A 20,911-nucleotide genomic window follows, 5' to 3' on the forward strand; every position below is an offset into this window, starting at 1 on the left:
AGTCCATCCACTCAGGTGTCTGCCCCGCAGGGGGTGACATCACATTTATAGGCATCTGCTCCGCCTCCACATAAGCCTCCTCATCAAACATGTCGACACAGCCGTACCGACACACTGCGCGCGCGCGCACGCGCACACACACACACACGCACACACACACACACACAGGGAATGCTCTTAAAGGAGACAGGACCCCACAAAAGCCCTTTGGGGAGACAGAGAGAGAGTATGCCAGCACACACCAGAGCGCTATATAATTCAGGGACTAACTGAATTATGTCCCCTATAGCTGCTATAATATTTACTGCGCCTCAATTTAGTGGCCCCCCTCTCTTTTTTACCCTTTTCTGTAGTGTAGACTGCAGGGGAGAGTCAGGGAGCTTCCTTCCAGCGGAACTGTGAGGGAGAAATGGCGCCAGTGTGCTGAGGGAGATGGCTCCGCCCCTTTTTCGGCAGACTTTTCTCTGTATTCTGGCAGGGGTAATTACCACATATATAGCCTCTGGGGCTATATATTGTGGTTATTTTGCCAGCCAAGGTGATTTTATTGCTGCTCAGGGCACCCCCCCCCCCCCCCAGCGCCCTGCACCCTCAGTGACCGGAGTGTGAAGTGTGTATGAGGAGCAATGGCGCACAGCTGCAGTGCTGTGCGCTACCTTGGTGAAGACTGAAGTCTTCTGCCGCCGATTTTCCGGACCATCTTCTTGCTTCTGGCTCTGTAAGGGGGACGGCGGCGCGGCACCGGGAACGAACACCAAGGACGGGTCCTGCGGTCGATCCCTCTGGAGCTAATGGTGTCCAGTAGCCTAAGAAGCCCAAGCTAGCTGCAAGCAGGTAGGTTCGCTTCTTCTCCCCTTAGTCCCTCGTTGCAGTGAGCCTGTTGCCAGCAGGTCTCACTGTAAAATAAAAAACCTAAACTATACTTTCTTTCTAGGAGCTCAGGAGAGCCCCTAGTGTGCATCCAGCTCGGCCGGGCACAGAAATCTAACTGAGGTCTGGAGGAGGGGCATAGAGGGAGGAGCCAGTGCACACCAGATAGTACCTAATCTTTCTTTTAGAGTGCCCAGTCTCCTGCGGAGCCCGTCTATTCCCCATGGTCCTTACGGAGTCCCCAGCATCCACTAGGACGTCAGAGAAAAATACTTAAGTGACCAGGAGCTGGTGCATGCACCGACCAGGATTTAAGTCAGTGGTTCCCAAACTTGATCCTCAGGGGCCCCCCAACAGTTCTCATTTTTCAGGACTCACAGAATCACAATTGAAATTAGTTCCACCAGTAGATTTGTTAAAATGTGTCAGTGAGTAATGAATACACTTGTGCACCTGCTAGGTGACCGGGAAAACATGAACTGTTGCGGGTACTTGAGGACAAAGTTTGGGAACCACTGCTCTAGGTACTAGATATGCGTTTCACCAGGCATTGGCATGTTCACCAGGTCACCAGTAAATTTATTTGAATACTTGTGTTAACAAAATAGAAATGACTATTAATTGCATACACCATATCAGAGACCACTATGTTCTAGAAATTTAGTCTGATGCGATATTAAAATGTAGGAAAAAACGTGATAAGCTGATGAATGAGGAGGATAGGACTTAACAATTTGTGCCCATAGTTACTGTACTTAGAGAAGACATTAAAACTATGGATATTGTAGAAAGAACTATGTCAGTCTTATGAAACAGGAACAGGACCTTGTACTGGATCTTTAGATTTCAGATGTAATTAGAGCGCAGTAACATGCTGGCCAGTCCAGAGTTTAAATAAGCAATAAACTTCCTTTGATTGTTGCTAGAGGAAATACAGAAGCAATCCACAAGCATATTCCTTAAAGCAGGGATGGGGAACTTTCAGCCCTCCAGCTGGTGTTGAACTACACATACCAGCATGCCTTGCTACAGTTTTGCTATTTGACCATGCTAAAACTGTTGCAGGGCATGCTGGGATGTGTAGTTCAACAACTGCTGGAGACCCGAAGGTTCCCCATCTCTGCCTTAAAGAATAACTGCACATCAAACTTAAGAACTTGATCCATAAGGTTACTGGGGTTCGGTATATAATACAGCTGCCCGGGATGCCAAATGTCACTAACCCAACAGCATCCCGAGCGGTGGAATGCCAGCAGAGTGCCGAGCGCAACGAAGCCCCTTGCGGGCTGGCTGCACTCACCACTCTGTAGGCTCGGTGGCGAGCTACTCTTGACACAGGTTTTATTTTCCCTCTATGGGTGTCATGGACACCTATAGAGGGGGAATCACCTACCTGGTGATATGGTGCCCCCGTCAGTATCCCGGCGTCTGTTTTGTAACTGCCGGGATCCTGAAAATCGGTATGCTAACCGCATACCAGTTACTGCCTATGGACAGGGATACTATTGGATAAATGTAATAAACCTGCAACTTGCAGGCATCCTTGACTTCCCGCAAGTTTGGCCAATGTTTTAAAGTAGCAGTCATTTAAAAGGCAAACCTAGGTAGGTTTTGCATTTTAAATGATTATGACTTTAAAGCGGGTTCAGTATGGATAACCGGCAGACGGGATGCTGGCTATGAAAATCCTGACAGCAGCATCCCGCCCACCAGAAAACCTGCGCTCGCCACAGTGTCTATTCCCACTCTATGGGTGTCGTGGACACCCACAAGCGGTAATAGCCCTGTTGCGCTGGGATACTGTCCAGTGGCATTGCTGGCTGTCGGTATTCCAGCATCAGTATCCTGACAGCTGGTAAATTAAATGCATCCCTTTAAAACAGTGGCCAAACAGGAAGTTGCTGATGTCTGCAAGTTCCAGGTTATTACATTTAGCCCTATGGTTGAAGCCTTGGATGCACCACACAACCAAAACATTTTAAAGCAGCATGCTCCGATTGTACCATTTCCTGCTTTAAAACCTAAATGGACGTGCATTCCATTTAAAGTTCTGCAATAATCATAAAAGTTTTACGACATGTATGTGCTTCACAAACGTGCTGGTCCCTATTGTAGGAGCATCTTGCAAAGGTCATCAAGTTTGAATTACATGACATAATGCTGGTCTATACTTACCAGAATCCTATTATGCAAGCAAGGCTTCTAATCTCTGCCTTGAAACGATTTATGGCTTTCCTCAAGGTCTATAGATTGTAAATTTGTGGGCAGGGCCCTCTTACCTCCTTTTATTTATGTCTCATTAACTTATTGACAATTGTAAAGAGCAACGAAATATAGTGATGCTATGCAAGTAATTATTAATAAATAAATAAATAAAGATCGTGTAAATGGCCACCATTGTTTAACGGTGTTTAAAAAAAACAAAAAAAAAAACCAGTCTGTTAAGTATTAGAGTTTATGATAAGGCTATTATCTTATTGCATTACAGCTGGAATGGCCATTTGTGTGTAGCCTCAGAGACTATTAGTATGGTTGTTTTTCCTGTCTCTACATACAAGACTTATCACTGCCAAAATGGGGCCCACAGTAAGGAGTGATGGGACACAAAAAAAAAAAAAGTCCACAATTGTTGTTTTGGGACATCATTTTTTTTACTCAGCCTGGCATACTACCAAATAGGAGCGGGTATCACTGCCCATTGACACAATAATAAGTAGAGGAGGTCACGAATAGTGCAGGACTTAATGTTCCAGTGCATGTACAAGAACATCTCAATACAAAAACACCATGTGCCATAACACATGATTTAGCACTCCTGCACATTGGAATAAAAATGTCAGCACCCACTAGCAGTCGGAAATGCATTAGGAGGCATTGGTAATTAGAATCTATGACATAAACAGAGGTTAGGGGACACCTTAGGTCAGAGGATGCCAAACTCCACCAACACAGTCCAGATTTTAAGGATATCCATGCTCGAGTCCAGATAGTTAAATCAAATTGGCTAAGGTACTACTTAAGTCGAAACAATATATACAAACTCCTGGCGCTTTTAAATTCAATCGTTCTGCTCGTTTTTTATGTGATATGATTATAGCTGCTCCCAAAATTGGTACTGCTGGAATACCAAACGAGAATTGACATATTAAAGGATATAATAATATCAGGAAGCGCTATAATCAAAAAACATTTAATTTGTTTAAAAATCAATAATATACAATTCATATATCAAAAGTGTAGACATATAATTAATAAAATAATTATCTCATCTGTGTCTCTATGAATATATTCATCCGTTTGATGGTAACTCAAAAACTATTAGTATTGATTAGGGAGTCTTGATGTAATTAGCTCTTAATGCACTTATCTCCTTATATTATGTCAGTCTTGTAGCAACACGAGGATATAGTGGCAGGCACGCCAACATGCAGTATTACCTCCGTGAGTTATTTGCAAGCACAATTGAAGGAACAGATGGAGGGAGGACGCCGATCTGATGGGATCCCGGCGCTATGCTGCACCTCCGTCTGTCCTCAGCTGACAGTTTCCAAAAGCAATTTAAGCAGAATCGAGGAGGATACCTCTTACCGGACTTGGACGTGACATGTGTGCCGTTGATTGTTTAAACAGCAAACTCCTGTGTCAGTCGCGGCTTGGTGTTGTCCGTAGAGGTATCGTGCAGTAGTAGATAGAAGTCTGATTTGAGCCTGTCACATATGCCGTCAAGATATTTAGCAGCAGACTCCCGAGTTGAATGTCCAGCCGTAGAGACACTGTTGATGAATGGGTCTGTGTAAAACACAGACCCATTCATCAACAGTGTCTCTACGGCTGGACATTCAACTCGGGAGTCTGCTGCTAAATATCTTGACGGCATATGTGACCGGCTCAAATCAGACTTCTATCTACTACTGCACGATACCTCTACGGACAACACCAAGCCGCGACTGACACAGGAGTTTGCTGTTTAAACAATCAACGGCACACATGTCACGTCCAAGTCCGGTAAGAGGTATCCTCCTCGATTCTGCTTAAATTGCTTTTGGAAACTGTCAGCTGAGGACAGACGGAGGTGCAGCATAGCGCCGGGATCCCATCAGATCGGCGTCCTCCCTCCATCTGTTCCTTCAATTGTGCTTGCAAATAACTCACGGAGGTAATACTGCATGTTGGCGTGCCTGCCACTATATCCTCGTGTTGCTACAAGACTGACATAATATAAGGAGATAAGTGCATTAAGAGCTAATTACATCAAGACTCCCTAATCAATACTAATAGTTTTTGAGTTACCATCAAACGGATGAATATATTCATAGAGACACAGATGAGATAATTATTTTATTAATTATATGTCTACACTTTTGATATATGAATTGTATATTATTGATTTTTAAACAAATTAAATGTTTTTTGATTATAGCGCTTCCTGATATTATTATATCCTTTTATATGTCAATTACTACTTAAGTCACCTGTGGTGAAGCATGGATATCCTTAAAACCTGGACTGTAATGGCAGAGATTGAGATCCGGGCATAAGACACTAATGCCCTTATTTATCAATGAGTGGTACATTTCACTGTGAGTGATAAATTGCACCAGCCAATCCGCTCCTGTCATTTTTTCAAACCCAGCCTGTGACATGGAAGTTAGGAGCGGATTGGCTGGTGCAATTTATCACTCACAGTGAAATGTACCACTCATTGATAAATAAGGGCACAAATGCATTGAGAGACTGTGATCCTGACATTATCTTTCTATACTCTGGAATTCTAGGATACGCTATCATTGTTTTTTATATACAGTACAAGCACTTTTATACAATATTGTGTGTTCTATTCATTAAATTACTACACCATGGGAGCTATTCTCTTTTATTTCTATATGGGAACCATGGGGTTATTTAGTTTCTGTGCAGGGTAAATACTGGCTGCTTTATTTTTACACTGCAATTTAGATTTCAGATTGAACACACCCCACCCAAATCTAACTCTCTCTGCACGTTATATCTGCCCCCACTGCAGTGCACATGGTTTTGACCAACTGCTAACAAATTTGCTGCTGCGATCAACTCAGAATTAGGCCCCATATGCTAATGAATACTTTCATGCTATAAAAGAATAAGGTTGGAAACAAGCTCCCCCCCATTGCCCGTTTGTGGGAACCATTAAGAAGTAATATTTCTAGAGGGCTTCCTGATGTCATATGGTTACATATTGATATGCCATCCTACCAATTAGCTCTGCTACGCACAATTATCCTCTACAAGCGATTTCTGAGTGCTTTAATTTTTACACTAGAATTTTTCTAATTCTAATCCTTTGAGATTTGATTACAATGAATTTCTGGGAATATATACAGCAGCCACCTGAAAAAAAGGGAGTGTATCTGAAGATTGAACAGTGAAAGACTATGGGAGGAATTCAGTTAGCCACAGTAAGTTTACATTGGGTTAATTAAAGCAGCAGGCCTTAGAATGTAAGCTCTCACGAGCAGGGCCCTCTTCCCTCATGTGCTTATCCTTTCTCTTACTTTAATAATCTTCAACTGCATCAACTCCAGCAGTCTTCTGCCACCTGATACTTATTCCAGTGTCATCTGCTGATGTAACTATGTTTATTTACCCTGTATTGTCCTCAACTGTAAGTTGCCGTTTTCCTGTTTTGTTTATGTGTTTATGTACCCTGTAATTGGGCGCTGCGGAACCCTTGTGGCTCCATATAAATAAAGGATAATAATAATATTCAATTTGCCCCAGAAGCAGCCCATAGGCTGCAGTTAACAGGGATTTGTTTTCTGAGTAGGCTAGAAAAGAAATCCCCGATAAAGAGCTTGTTTTCGGGTGCCGCAACGGTGTTAACCCATAGGTCCAGGAATTTATCCCAGAGTCTGTGTGTTAATGCCCATTAACGCAAAAAAAAAAAAAAAAAAAAAGTGAGAAAAAAAGAGCTGTAACTGGTAAGCTACACCAGCTAATTGAATTCCATCCTATATTACACACAGACTTGTGAGTAGCGCTATAATACCCTTGTACTAAGGTCATGTGATTTTAAACTTTCTGCCTTAAGACCCATACAAATGGGTGAGATGCGTGCTGAGCGATCTAGCACAGACCGCTCAGAAAACATCTCTTCCCCACTCAGCACAATGTGTGCTGAGCGAGGGGAGGGAGGGGGGAGCTCACTTCACCCAGTGGTGAAATGAGCAATCTCACTAGATTTGGAACGCATGCATGCCAAATCTAGAGTCGGCGATAGCGACGCGCGGGACCGAGCATTGCGGTTACCGGCACGCTACACACCGAGATCCGTGCTTAATTTACTAGTCAGAAAGCTTAGAATTTAAGTACGGATCTCTCAGTGTGTAACCCCCTTTACAGTGTCTCCCTGATAATGTCTAAAAAGGACAAATTACACAACACCGAAAAAATTGAAAATGTATTTTTTATTTGAAAGGTTAATGTGTATTTAACATTATTTACAATCATAGTAATCCAACAATATTTTTTTATTAAACTTCCAAATTGGTGAAACAGAAAATCTAATATTTTATTAATAAAAACAAATCAGAATTTTAAATGCACAGTGAGAAAATGTTAAACTGTAATATGGGACATTAAAAATTACATAATCAGAAAACACAAAAAGTCAAAGAACATTCTGTTGCTAGACATGTAATAAATTCACTTTATAGTGGCTGCCCATACAGAGCAAGCATAGCAGCTGTCTGGTTTTCAATCGAGAATCTGCAACTCTGCATAATCCCGAGTCATGATGTATTTGCTGCTGGGTTCAGTATGATTTACAGACGATCGTAGTGAGCACAAAGGGGGAAATTCAAATGTTTGTAAAGTTGGTTGGGTGTCTGTTTTCCTATCTAATAGACAGGAAAAAAAAACAGACACCCAACTGACTTTTCAAACAATTGAATATCCCCCAAAGAGTCCCCTTGCGGGTTGGCTGCGCTCGCTACGCTGCAGGCTCGGTGGATCGCTGCGCTCGCCACAGGTTCTATTCCCACTCTATGGGTGTTGTGGTCACCCACGAGTGGGAATAGCCCCTGTGATTCCGGCTGTCAGAAGTCAGGATTCCGGCATCAATATCCTGAATGCCGGGATCCCGACTGCTGGCAAATTAACGACATCCCCCACTGCAACATATAATCACAGCTTCAGTTCTTTGATGAGGACATTAACTGAACTGGATAGTATGTGTTAGATTTGTAATTGCCGCAAGTCATTTTATAGAAAACCTTTCATGATTTTCTCTGATTGTAGAATGTATAACAGTCATGATGTGGAAAATATAAGGAATCCAACTAAACTACTGCAGAGATAATGTAAAACTAGTCTAACTACATAGTATAATGGAATAAATAAATAAGGGGCCAGAGATCAGTATCTACAAGTGTCAGCATACAGTAACAGATCACAATGCCTGGCATAAGGACAGTATGTATCAATTGTGGAATATCGGACAGATATACAAATCTTGACCATTTCTGTAGCAGTAAAGGATTCAAATTACAATCAGATAGGTTGTGTGCATGTTGCCAGTTACTGTAATGCACGATAGGTCACAGTATAGACAAAACTCATCTCAGATCTAAGATCACATCAAGCAGATAATAGCTTTTCAGATTCTGTGACAAAGAACATTTTACATACACTGGAACACAGCATCCAAATACCACATGTGACTTCTATAACCGAGGCGTCTGTCACAGGATACAACGTGTACAGGATACTTCCACAATGAGTTAAGAAAAAAAGCGCCATTGTGTTCAGGAACTAGAATGGGTTACTATATGACAAGTACAAAATAAACTCACAGACACAACAGTACCCACCCAAAGAAAAGTAAATGGACAGATAAAGGAAGAAGGAAAGAAAAAATATTTCTACATTTAAGGCACAAATGAAACAGTTTTTCATGTACATTAATTTTAAGTCATCTATCATCATTATTACCGAGGTGATGTTTCACTGGGATTAATATTTCAAGTGATCAATTCTACTTTATGATTCACAAAAATAATCCTCTACTATAAGTAAGCTGGCAACCAGGTGGCTTTGAACTAAGCTTAAAAACCGCAAATATAATAACCATGGATATGTATGAGTAAAAGCAGCCTATTTTCAATATCAAACATTAGAGTGCTCCTTTAATGTAGAATATGTTCTGTGTCAATTGAATATTTGACACAAACCATTTGCTTAATAAAATTTCTTTAATGCAGTTTGATGACACAGTTTGATGTAATTGCATTTATCCCCCCTCAACACAGTCCGTTTTCTTTACACTGACCATGAAAAGTATCCCATTAACAAGGTTTGTTGGCTTAAGGAGGGTAAAACGGAGAGATCTGAGCTTAAATTGTAAGCAATCTGACTAGATTGCTTAGAAATTAAGCACAGATCTCTCCGTGTGTGCCCCCCACAACGGCAGCTATGCGCGGCGCTATCGCTGGTACTACACTGGCCTGCATGCATGCACAATCTAGCACATCGCTCATTTCACCGCTGGGTGAAATGAGCGCCCCTGTACCCCAACACACATCGCACTGTGTGCTGAGCGGGGGAGAGATGTGTGTGGAGCGGTGTCTGCTAGATTGCTCAGCATACATCTCTGGGACACATCCACTGTGTGTACTGGCCTATACAGTTCAAAATATAATTTAAGGAGATTAGATTCTGAAAAATACTAAAAGCAGAGTCAAAGCTGCACCTCTCAAAAGTGGCACTAAAAGATTTGTTTATTCAGGTACATTATACATAAACTGTATGCTCTCTAACAGCAGCTGAAAGTCACCTCTAGACAGTCCTCTTTCAGAGGGGGAGCTTTGACTGGATTAACTCCAGACATCTTGTGAATAGCGGCCCTTGGTCATTAGTTTCTTGATGTAATCCACTGCCTGAGCATGATCCATCTTGCCATGCTCTGCCACAATGTCATGAAAAGTGGCCAGTACATCTCGAGCCATATAACGGGCATCACTGCGAGGAAGAAACAATCAGTTAATAACATGCAGAATAACCCCTCACAGGGTAATTAGAGCAAGTCTAAAATAAGATTTTACTTACCGGTAAATCTATTTCTCGTAGTCCGTAGTGGATGCTGGGGAGTCCGTAAAGACCATGGAGAATAGACTGGCTCCGCAGGAGACAGGGCACTTTAAGAAAGAATTTGGTACTGGTGTGCTCTGGCTCCTCCCTCTATGTCCCTCCTCCAGACCTCAGTTAGAGAAACTGTGCCCGGAAGAGCTGACAGTACAAGGAAAGGATTTTGGAATCCAGGGCAAGACTCATACCAGTCACACCGTATAACTTGTGATAAACTTACCCAGTTAACAGTATGAACAACAACGGAGCATCAGATCAACCCTGATGCAACCACAACATAACCCTTATTTAAGCAATAACTATATACAAGTATTGCAGAAGAAGTCCGCACTTGGGACGGGCGCCCAGCATCCACTACGGACTACGAGAAATAGATTTACCGGTAAGTAAAATCTTATTTTCTCTAACGTCCTAGTGGATGCTGGGGACTCCGTAAGGACCATGGGGATTATACCAAAGCTCCCAAACGGGCGGGAGAGTGCGGATGACTCTGCAGCACCGAATGAGCAAACATGAGGTCCTCCTCAGCCAGGGTATCAAACTTGTAGAACTTTGCAAAAGTGTTCGAACCTGACCAAGTAGCTGCTCGGCAAAGCTGTAATGCCGAGACCCCTTGGGCAGCCGCCCAAGAAGAGCCCACCTTCCTTGTGGAGTGGGCTTTTACTGATTTTGGAAGCGGCAATCTAGCCGCAGAATGAGCCTGCTGAATCGTGTTACAGATCCAGCGAGCAATAATCTGCTTTGAAGCAGGAGCACCCAGCTTGTTGGATGCATACAGGATAAACAGCGACTCAGTTTTCCTGACTCTAGCCGTTCTGGCTACATAAACCTTCAAAGCCCTGACCACATCTAGTAACTCGGAATCCTCCAAGTCACGAGTAGCCACCGGCACCACAATAGGTTGGTTCATATGAAAAGATGACACCACTTTTGGCAGAAATTGTGGACGGGTCCGCAATTCTGCCCTGTCCATATGGAAAACCAGATAGGGGCTTTTATGTGACAAAGCCGCTAATTCTGAGACACGCCTAGCAGAAGCCAAGGCTAATAGCATGACCACCTTCCACGTGAGAAATTTTAACTCCACGGTTTTGAGTGGCTCAAACCAGTGTGACTTCAGGAAACTCAACACCACGTTAAGATCCCAAGGTGCCACTGGAGGCACAAAAGGGGGCTGAATATGCAGCACTCCCTTTACAAACGTCTGAACTTCAGGAAGAAAAGCCAGTTCTTTTTGAAAGAAAATGGATAGGGCCGAAATCTGGACCTTAATGGATCCCAATTTCAGGCCCAAAGTCACTCCCGACTGTAGGAAGTGAAAGAAACGGCCCAGCTGGAATTCCTCCGTAGGGGCATTCCTGGCCTCACACCAAGCAACATATTTTCGCCATATACAGTGATAATGTTTAGCCGTCACGTCCTTCCTAGCCTTTATCAGCGTAGGAATAACCACATCCGGGATGCCTTTTTCTGCTAGGATCCGGCGTTCAACCGCCATGCCGTCAAACGCAGCCGCGGTAAGTCTTGGAACAGACAGGGCCCCCATTGCAACAAGTCCTGTCTTAGAGGCAGAGGCCATGGGTCCTCTGTGAGCATTTCTTGCAGATCTGGATACCAAGTCCTTCTTGGCCAATCCGGAACAATGAGTATTGTTCTCACTCCTCTTTTTCTTATGATTCTCAGCACCTTGGGTATGAGAGGAAGAGGAGGAAATACATAAACCGACTGGAACACCCACGGTGTCACTAGTGCGTCTACAGCTATCGCCTGAGGGTCTCTTGACCTGGCGCAATACCTCTGTAGCTTTTTGTTGAGGCGGGATGCCATCATGTCTACCTGTGGCAGTTCCCACCTACTTGCAATCTGCGTGAAGACTTCTTGATGAAGTCCCCACTCTCCCGGGTGGAGGTCGTGCCTGCTGAGGAAGTCTGCTTCCCAGTTGTCCACACCCGGAATGAACACTGCTGACAGTGCTCTTACGTGATTCTCCGCCCAGCGAAGAATTCTGGTGGCTTCCGCCATCGCCACCCTGCTCCTTGTGCCGCCTTGGCGGTTTACATGAGCCACTGCAGTGATGTTGTCTGACTGAATCAGCACCAATTGGTCGCGAAGCAGGGTCTTAGGGCGTTGTATATGGCCCTTAGTTCCAGGATATTGATGTGAAGGCAAGTCTCCTGACTTGACCACAGACCTTGGAAATTTCTTCCCTGTGTGACTGCCCCCCACCCTCGGAGGCTTGCATCCGTGGTCACCAGGACCCAGTCCTGAATGCAGAATCTGCAGCCCTCGAGAAGGTGAGCACTCTGCGGCCACCACAGGAGAGACACCCTGGCCCTGGGGGATAGGGTGATCAGCCGATGCATCTGTAGATGTGATCCGGACCACTTGTCCAACAGATCCCATTGAAAGGTCCTCGCGTGGAACCTGCCGAAGGGAATGGCCTCGTATGATGCCACCATCTTTCCCAGGACTCGCGTGCAGTGATGCACCGACACCTGTTTTGGTTTTAATAAGTCTCTAAGTCTCTGACCAGCGTCATGAGCTCCTGAGCCTTCTCCATCGGGAGATAAACCCTCTTCTGGTCTGTGTCCAGAATCATGCCCAGGAAGGGCAGACGAGTCGAAGGAATCAACTGCGACTTTGGAATATTTAGAATCCAGCCGTGTTGTTGTAACACTTCCCGAGAGCGTGCTACGCTGATCAGCAACTGCTCTCTGGACCTCGCCTTTATGAGGAGATCGTCCAAGTATGGGATAATTGTGACCCCTTGCTTTCGCAGGAGCACCATCATTTCCACCATTACCTTGGTAAATATTCTCGGTGCCGTGGAGAGACCAAACTGCAACGTCTGGAATTGGTAATGACAATCCTGTACCACAAATCTGAGGTACGCCGTATGAGGCGGATAAATGGGGACATGAAGGTATGCATCCTTTATGTCCAGAGACACCATAAAATCCCCCCCTTCCAGGCTTGCGATGACCGCTCTGAGCGATTCCATCTTGAACTTGAACCTTTTCAGGTATATGTTCAGGGATTTTAAATTCAATATGGGTCTGACCGAACCGTCCGGTTTCGGTACCACAAACATGGTCGAATAATAACCCTTTCCTTGTTGAAGGAGGGGAACCTTGACCACCACCTGCTGAAGATACAATTTGTGAATTGCAGCTAACACTATTTCCCTCTCTAAGGGGGAAGCTGGCAGGGCCGATTTGAGGTATCGGTGAGGGGGCATCTCTTCGAATTCCAGCTTGTATCCCTGAGACACAATCTCTAGTACCCAGGGATCCACCTGGGAGTGAACCCACTTGTGGCTGAAATTTCGGGGGGCGTGCCCGCACCGGGCCTAGCTCCGCCTGTGGAGCCCCAGCGTCATGCGGTGGATTTAGTGTAAGCTGGGGAGGACTTCTGTTCCTAGGAACTAGCTGTGTTGTGCAGCTTCTTTCCTCTACCCCTGCCTCTGGCAAGAAAGGACGCACCTCGGACTTTCTTGCCTTTTTGTGATCGAAAGGACTGCATTTGGTAATACAGTGCTTTCTTAGGTTGTGAGGGAACATATGGCAAAAAATTTGACTTTCCAGCAGTAGCTGTGGAGACCAGGTCCGAGAGACCCTCCCCAAACAACTCCTCACCCTTGTAAGGTAAAACCTCCATGTGGCTTTTTGAGTCGGCATCGCCTGTCCATTGCCGAGTCCACAGGACCCTTCTGGCAGAAATCGACATTGCATTTAGTCTAGAGCCCAGAAGACTAATGTCTCTTTGAGCATCTCTCATATATAGGACAGCGTCTTTTATATGCCCCAGGGTCATTAATGTAGTATCCTTGTCCAAGGTATCAAGTTCCTTAGATAAGGTATCCGTCCATGCTGCTACACCACTACACCCATGCCGACGCAATTGCCAGCCTTAGTAAGGTACCTGAATGTATATAAATGGACTTCAGGGTACCCTCTTGCTTTCTATCAGCAGCATCTTTTAGGGTGGCCGTATCCTGTGACGGCAGGGCTACCCTCTTGGATAAGCGTGTGAGAGCTTTGTCCACCCTAGGGGAGGATTCCCAGCGTAACCTGTCCGTTGGCGGGAAAGGATACGCCATAAGCATCTGTTTGGAAATCTGCAGTTTTTTATCTGGAGATTCCCAAGCCTTTTCACATAACTCATTTAGCTCATGTGAAGGCGGAAAGGTCACCACCTGCCTTTTTTCCCCATACATATGAACCCTCTTGTCAGGGACTGGGGTTTCCTCTGTGATGTGCAACACATCCTTAATTGCTATACTCATATAACGGATGGCTTTAGCCAATTTAGGCTGTAACTTTGCATCATCACCATCGACATTGGTGTCAGAATCCGTGTCGATATCTGTGTCAACAATTTGGGATAGTGGGCGCTTCTGAGACCCTGACGGCCTCAGCGACATAGGATCAGGCATGGGCTGAGACCCCGACTGTCCTAAGGTTTCAGCTTTATCCAACCTTTTATGCAAGGAATTAACATTATCATTTAAAACCTTCCACATATCCATCCAATCAGGTGTCGGCGCCGTCGGCGGCGACCCCACATTCATTTGCTCCCGCTCTGTTTTCACATAGCCTTCCTCGTCAAACATGTCGACACAAGCATACCGACACACCACACACACACACACACACACACACACAGGGGATGCTCTTTTTGAAGACAGTTCCCCCACAAGGCCCTTTGGAGAGACAGAGAGAGAGAGGGTATGCCAGCACACACCCCAGCGCTATATGTCCCAGGAATCACACAGTAACTTAGTGTTAACCCAGTAGCTGCTGTATATACTGTTTTTGCGCCTAATTTATGTGCCCCCCTCTCTTTTTACCCCCTTCTACCGTGAATCTGCCGGGGAGAGCCTGGGGAGCTTCCTCTCAGCGGAGCTGTGGAGGGAAAATGGCGCTGGGGAGTGCCGAGGAAGAAGCCCCGCCCCCTCAGCGGCGGGCTTCTGTCCCGCGTTTCTGTGTAAAATGATGGCGGGGGCTCATGCATATATACAGTGCCCAACTGTATATATGCCCAACTTCTGCCAAGAGGTCCTAATTGCTGCCCAGGGCGCCCCCCCCCCTGCGCCCTACAGTGACCAGAGTATAGCAATGGTGCACAGCTGCAGTGCTGTGCGCTACCTCAGTTTGAAGACTGGAGCCTTCTGCCGCCGATTTTGAAGTCTTCTTGCTTCTGTCACCGGCTTCTGTCTTCCGGCTCTGCGAGGGGGACGGCGGCGCGGCTCCGGGATCGGACGACAAAGGGTGAGATCCTGTGTATGATCCCTCTGGAGCTAATGGTGTCTAGTAGCCTAATAAGCAGGACCTATCTTCAGTGAGTAGGGCTGCTTCTCTCCCCTCAGTCCCACGATGCAGAGAGTCTGTTGCCAGCAGATCTCTCTGAAAATAAAAAAAACCTAACAAAATACTTTCTTATTGCAAGCTCAGGAGAGCGCACTAAGTAGCACCCAGCTCGTCCGGGCACAGATTCAAACGGAGGTCTGGAGGAGGGACATAGAGGGAGGAGCTAGAGCACACCAGTATCCAAATTCTTTCTTAAAGTGCCCTGTCTCCTGCGGAGCCAGTCTATTCTCCATGGTCCTTACGGAGTCCCCAGCATCCACTAGGACGTTAGAGAAATTAGATTTAACCCCTTTGCCTCTCAGCCTATATGTGCACTCATTAAGCTGGTCACATTAAATGACTTTGAATTCCAGAAAATAGCTTTGGGAATATTTCCACTATCAGTAGATTCTAGAGCTTAACATTTTTTTTTTCCAAAGGAATACTTCTCCCCATGCCTTGATTAGTGCACTTAAATTTGGTGGCATTCTATTAGAGTTGCAGATGGCTCTGAATAGGGAACCTCTGATGATGTCAACATTGAGTATAGTTATTAAATGGTCATTAGTAAACTTGCTTCAATATTAAGCCGGGTACACACTAGATGATATCGTTGCCGATGCGCCTGATTCAGACCCATCATTCACAATATCATCAAGTGTGTATGTATTATGTCGCGGACGATGCACGCTCCTGCATGCAGGTCCAACGGACGAAATCGCAGCATGCTCCACACACGCTTGCCACTGCTGGTGTGTGTGCGCACTTGCCAATGCCAGCCCCGTCACATAATTGAATGTGTACCCAGCTTTAGACCATCTCAGTGCTATAAAGCATAGAAAACAACATTCTTTAATGACAGTCTGTTTTTTCTTTCTAATGCAGTATTGAAAACATATCCACATTTATTTAAATGTATTTATTAACAGCTTCTTATATAGCGCTGCAAATTCAGTTGCACTTTAGAATTTATAGGAATACACTATTTCAGGGGAATTTAACTGGGTGCAAGTTTTTCCGAAAATTAACGATTTTAGGAAAAAAATTAAATAAATCAGACTTGCTCTGAGGGCGTGAGAAAAAAAAAAAAAGGTGCTGTGATTTCTACAGAAATAAATGCTTCCCATTTTTAGTCCAACAACTGAATACCAAAGTTTTTTAAGTTTCCTGACAGCAATTGAAACTACCCCTTTGAGTTCACTTATTTTCTGCAAACCACCACAAATAAATACTTTATGGCTCTCACTTTGTCAGCAATCACCATTACAAAAAAAAAAAAACCACCCAAAAAAAAAATTTGCAGCAATTTCCGCAATCGCCATTTTTGCATCTTTTTTTACGCACTCACTCAATTCGCCCTATTCATATGGATATGATCGAAAAAAACGGGATGCACAGAAAATTGGGGCCAAAAGTGAAAAATGGGTAAATCTGTCCGTACCACCCAAAAAAGCTAAACTAACATCAGATAACAGTATAGAAGTTTATTATTGGTTATAATAAAAGTATATCTGGTACTTAAATTGGGTCAAATGGCTGTTACATGCATTTTTTTTAATGTACAAAATGTAAACAAATGATCGAAAGCTATTTTTTTTCCAGCAAAATAAGTGCTAAAATTAAACTTGGGGTACATAAAAATGGGTAGAAGTATTATATTTGGGTCATTTTAGGGGACTTTAAAATAAAATAAAAAGTGGAAACAGACCGATTAATACTATCTGCAAGTTTAAAAACACTTGTCCCACTCATAAAGCACTACAATTATTATTACATTTATTTATAAAGGCGCCACAAGTGTTTTGCAGCGCCGTACAAAGGACAGTACAGGGAGACAAAACTTACCATTAGAGTAAATAAATCAAAAATAGAGTACAGGTAACAAAGAGCACCACAATTCTCAAAACTTAATACAGCTTAGATGTAAGTAGTGAGGGAGTAATCATCGTACTACTTGGGGCTAGCAGCCAGAGTTAGAGATGAGCCTTTACCAGCAGGAGAAAAAGCGGGTAAAGATGGTCGCTGAGTAGGAAAGAGCGAGAGCTGTGAGTGAAATGTGTCAAGAAGAGGGCTTTGACAAGAGGAAAGAGGGCCCTGCTCTGAAGAGCTAACAATCTAGTGGATCTACAATATACCCATCCCATACCTTGTTCCATCATTTTGAATTTTTTCACCCAAAAATGACATGTCATTATAGGCGAATTAAAAATAATTAAAAACTTCTAAGTGCCTAATTAGTCATTCAGGAGGCTGTCCCAGGGGTTCAGAACCAAATCCCAACATTTTTAACTTAAAATAGGGATTTACCCCAAGTTTTTCACCTGCTCAGAGTTGGTGAATTGAATTTGCGTTAAAATTACCACAAAACTGTTTCCGCAACAATTGAATAGGCATTTGGCGAATTTACCGTGATTCGCGGTAATTTTGCATCTTTTAACAGCAAAAAGGAGAGTTAAAATTGTTAACTCTCTTTCTGCAAGGTACATCGGGGTGTAGAGTGGGTCTTGATACAGAGGCACCAACAGGCTAAAGTTAGACTGTCCCGGGATGCATTGGGGCCTCCTATATAACCCCGCCTCCAGGCACTGTGAGCTCAGTTTTGTTACAGTCCAATGCAGGAGCAGGTAAGAGAGAAGGCAGATGTTGGTCACATACAACCACATTCTCACGACAGGAGAAGGGAGCAGCGGCTAATGCCATACAAACCCATAGACGCTAGGTGCGTCAGGCTGGGCGCCTTGTGGAACTCAATGTACCTCGCAAAAAGAGTTAACAATGGTAAGTCTACCATAACTCTTCTTTTCTGAATCAGGTTACATTGGTTTCCACAGGGAAACATCGGGGATGTTCCTCAAGGGAGGGGACGCACCTTAGTGGGTATGAGAAGCCGGCGTCCAAAGGAAGCATCCTGGGAGGCGGAAGTATCAAAGGCATAGAACCAGGGCCGGATTTGGGGGGGAGGGGAAGGGGGGGGCGACCGCCACCCCTAACAGTCATAGCCACACCCACTTTTGAGCTGAAGAGAGCTCTCCAGGTAGAGCCTGAGGCAGAACGCTGTCCTGCAGCCTATACCACAGCAGCACAGAGGAGCCAGGAGAGCAAGGGTTATAGAGCATATGCCCCTCACTTGCAGGTGTGTGGGTACTAGGGCTAATAAATACAATTACCCCACAGCACAGTAACATGTATATAGAACAATCACAAAGCACTATCTCGGTCTCACTCAAAAAGTTCCGTTTTTCAGGAATTGAGAGGAGGAGGAGGAGTTAGGATTGCAGATGGGAGGAGTTGGGACTAGAGTGGGGAGGAGTCAAGATTAAACAGTAAACCGCCCCCCCTAAAAGAAAAGTCTAGATCCGTCCCTGCATAGAACCTTAGAAACATGTTCACAGAGGACCATGTAGCCACCTTGCACAATTGTACTGCGGTCGCGCCACGGCGAGCCGCCCAAGAAGGTCCAACAGACAGAGTTGAATGGGCAATAATAGCAGCAGGAGCTGGGAGACCAGCTTGCGCATAAGCTTGTGCACTCACCATTCTAAGCCATCTTGCCAAGGTTTGCTTATTCGCAGGCCAGCCACATTTGTGAAAACCAAACAAGACTAAAAGGCAGTCTGACCTCCTGATAGAAGCAGTCTTCTCCACATATATATGGAGTGCCCGTACCACATTCAAAGACCACTCTTTGGAGGACAAATCAGAAGAGATAAAGGCTGGAACCATAATCTAATGGTTAAGGTGAAAAGATACCACCTTAAGTAAATAACCTGGGCAAGTTCTAAGAACTGCCCGGTCACGATGAAATATTAGAAAGGGTGGACGACAGGACAATGCGCCTAAGTCAGACACTCTTCCAGCAGAGGCAATAGCCAGTAAAAACAAGACCTTTGCCGTGAGCCATTTAAGGTCCACCATCTCAAGAGGTTCAAATGGACACTCTTGCAGGGCATTAAGGACAACAGACAGATCCCATGGAGCCACAGGAGGGACATAGGGAGGCTGAATCCGTATGTGTGAATGTATGAACGTCCGGTATAGACGCAATTTTTCTCTGAAACCATACCGACAAACCAGATATGTGAACCTTGATGGAGGCCAGACGAAGGCCTAAATCCAGGCCTCTTTGCAGAAAAGCCAGAATTCTGGAAGTTCTGAATCTGTATGCATCATAATTCTTAGCAGCACACCAGGTGAAGTGAGAATTCCAGACCATGTAATAAATCTGAGCTGAAGCCAGTTTACAGGCTTTTAACATAGTTTGGATGACCTCCTCAGAGAATCCTTTGGGTTTCAGAAGTGATGGTTTAAGAGCCACGCCTTCAAAGCCAGACTGGCCAGGTTTGGATAGTGACAAAGGCCCTGTACGAGAAGGTCTGGGCGCTGAGGAAGTAGAAGAGGACGCTCTGTCGATAGACCCTGCAGGTCTGAAAACCAATGCCGTCTGAGCCACGCTGTAGCGATCAGAAGTAGAAATCCTCCTTCTTGTTTTAACTTCCGCAGTACCCTGGGCAGGAGTGACACTGGAGGGAACACGTAGGGCAGCCAAAAGTTCCATGGAATTGCCAGTGCGTACACGAACGCTGCTTGAGGATCCCTGGTCCTTGACCCGAAAACCGGATATTAGATGTACTGTACTGTAAAATGTGTAACAAAAAAAAAACAACTAAATTTCATTTAATGGAAGATATATAAATAGAAGTTCGTTTTCCAAAGCGTCTGTTATACATACAAAATCATGTAAAGAATTTTAGGCCTAAATAATGTGTTTGTTACCCAAATCCCAGGAATGCATTGTTACTCACCCGCACACATAGATGTGAGCATTTTCCTCACTAATGAGCTTCCACACATTTTCCTGGTTCTTCTTCAGAAGATGTTGGACATAAACCTTGACGAGAAAAATGAAAAACAATCACTACTGACACCAAGAAAAACATCCCATGTAAAAAAAAACCTAGCATGAACCAGAGGCAGCATGACATTTCAAAATACAGATGCCGGAATCCCAACTGTCAGAAAGGAGAGCGGAACGAAGTCCCTTCTGGCGACGATATTCTGACCGCCGGGATTTCAACTACATCATATAGACAGACAGACGTATATTTGGGGGGTTTTTTACATTATTTTTCTTTTTTCCAAAAGGGCAGCACACGAACCGTGATCTTAGGAATAATTTTAAACAATAAATACAATGAAACAACAAACAAGTGTTATAAGCGATAAATAACAGGATCAAACAATAAAGCAGATGAGAGCTGGGAAGGCCGCATGAGGCCACGTATTGCCTATCATTGCACTACAGGAAAAAAGGTCACCTGTAACCAAATTATTAACTATTAACTGTACTTAATATGACTCAACTAAGCTATGGAGAGTGCGTACACAGCCTGGTTTGTACTAGCGGCCAGACCACCACTGTCTTACAGCCTGCTACACATTTGTACTAAAACCAAGCAGCCATTTACAACCTTAAGGACTATCTCCTGCATCTGACACTGGTATGCACAGATACCTAATATAAAACTCTCTCCTAGGGACCAAGAAAGATAACCAAGAGATCCAGAGTTTACTGA

General features: G+C 44.4%; 1 protein-coding gene across 2 annotated transcripts in view; it reads right to left on the reverse strand.

Annotated features, from left to right (window-relative positions):
* Positions 1-7,294: 7,294 nt before the first annotated feature.
* LOC135030952 (NADPH--cytochrome P450 reductase) overlaps positions 7,295-20,911 on the reverse strand; it is a 170,142-nt gene continuing 156,525 nt past the window's right edge. For both annotated transcript variants that reach the window (XM_063953975.1, XM_063953976.1), the window contains 2 exons: positions 20,141-20,226; positions 7,295-9,864 (listed from right to left, as the gene is read on the reverse strand). In XM_063953975.1, coding sequence (XP_063810045.1) covers positions 9,720-9,864; positions 20,141-20,226 — 231 coding nt within the window. In that variant the 3' untranslated portion in view covers positions 7,295-9,719. The remainder of the gene's footprint in view (positions 9,865-20,140; positions 20,227-20,911) is intronic.

The sequence above is a fragment of the Pseudophryne corroboree genome, chromosome 2, assembly GCF_028390025.1.
Source record: "Pseudophryne corroboree isolate aPseCor3 chromosome 2, aPseCor3.hap2, whole genome shotgun sequence".
NCBI lineage: Eukaryota > Metazoa > Chordata > Amphibia > Anura > Myobatrachidae > Pseudophryne > Pseudophryne corroboree.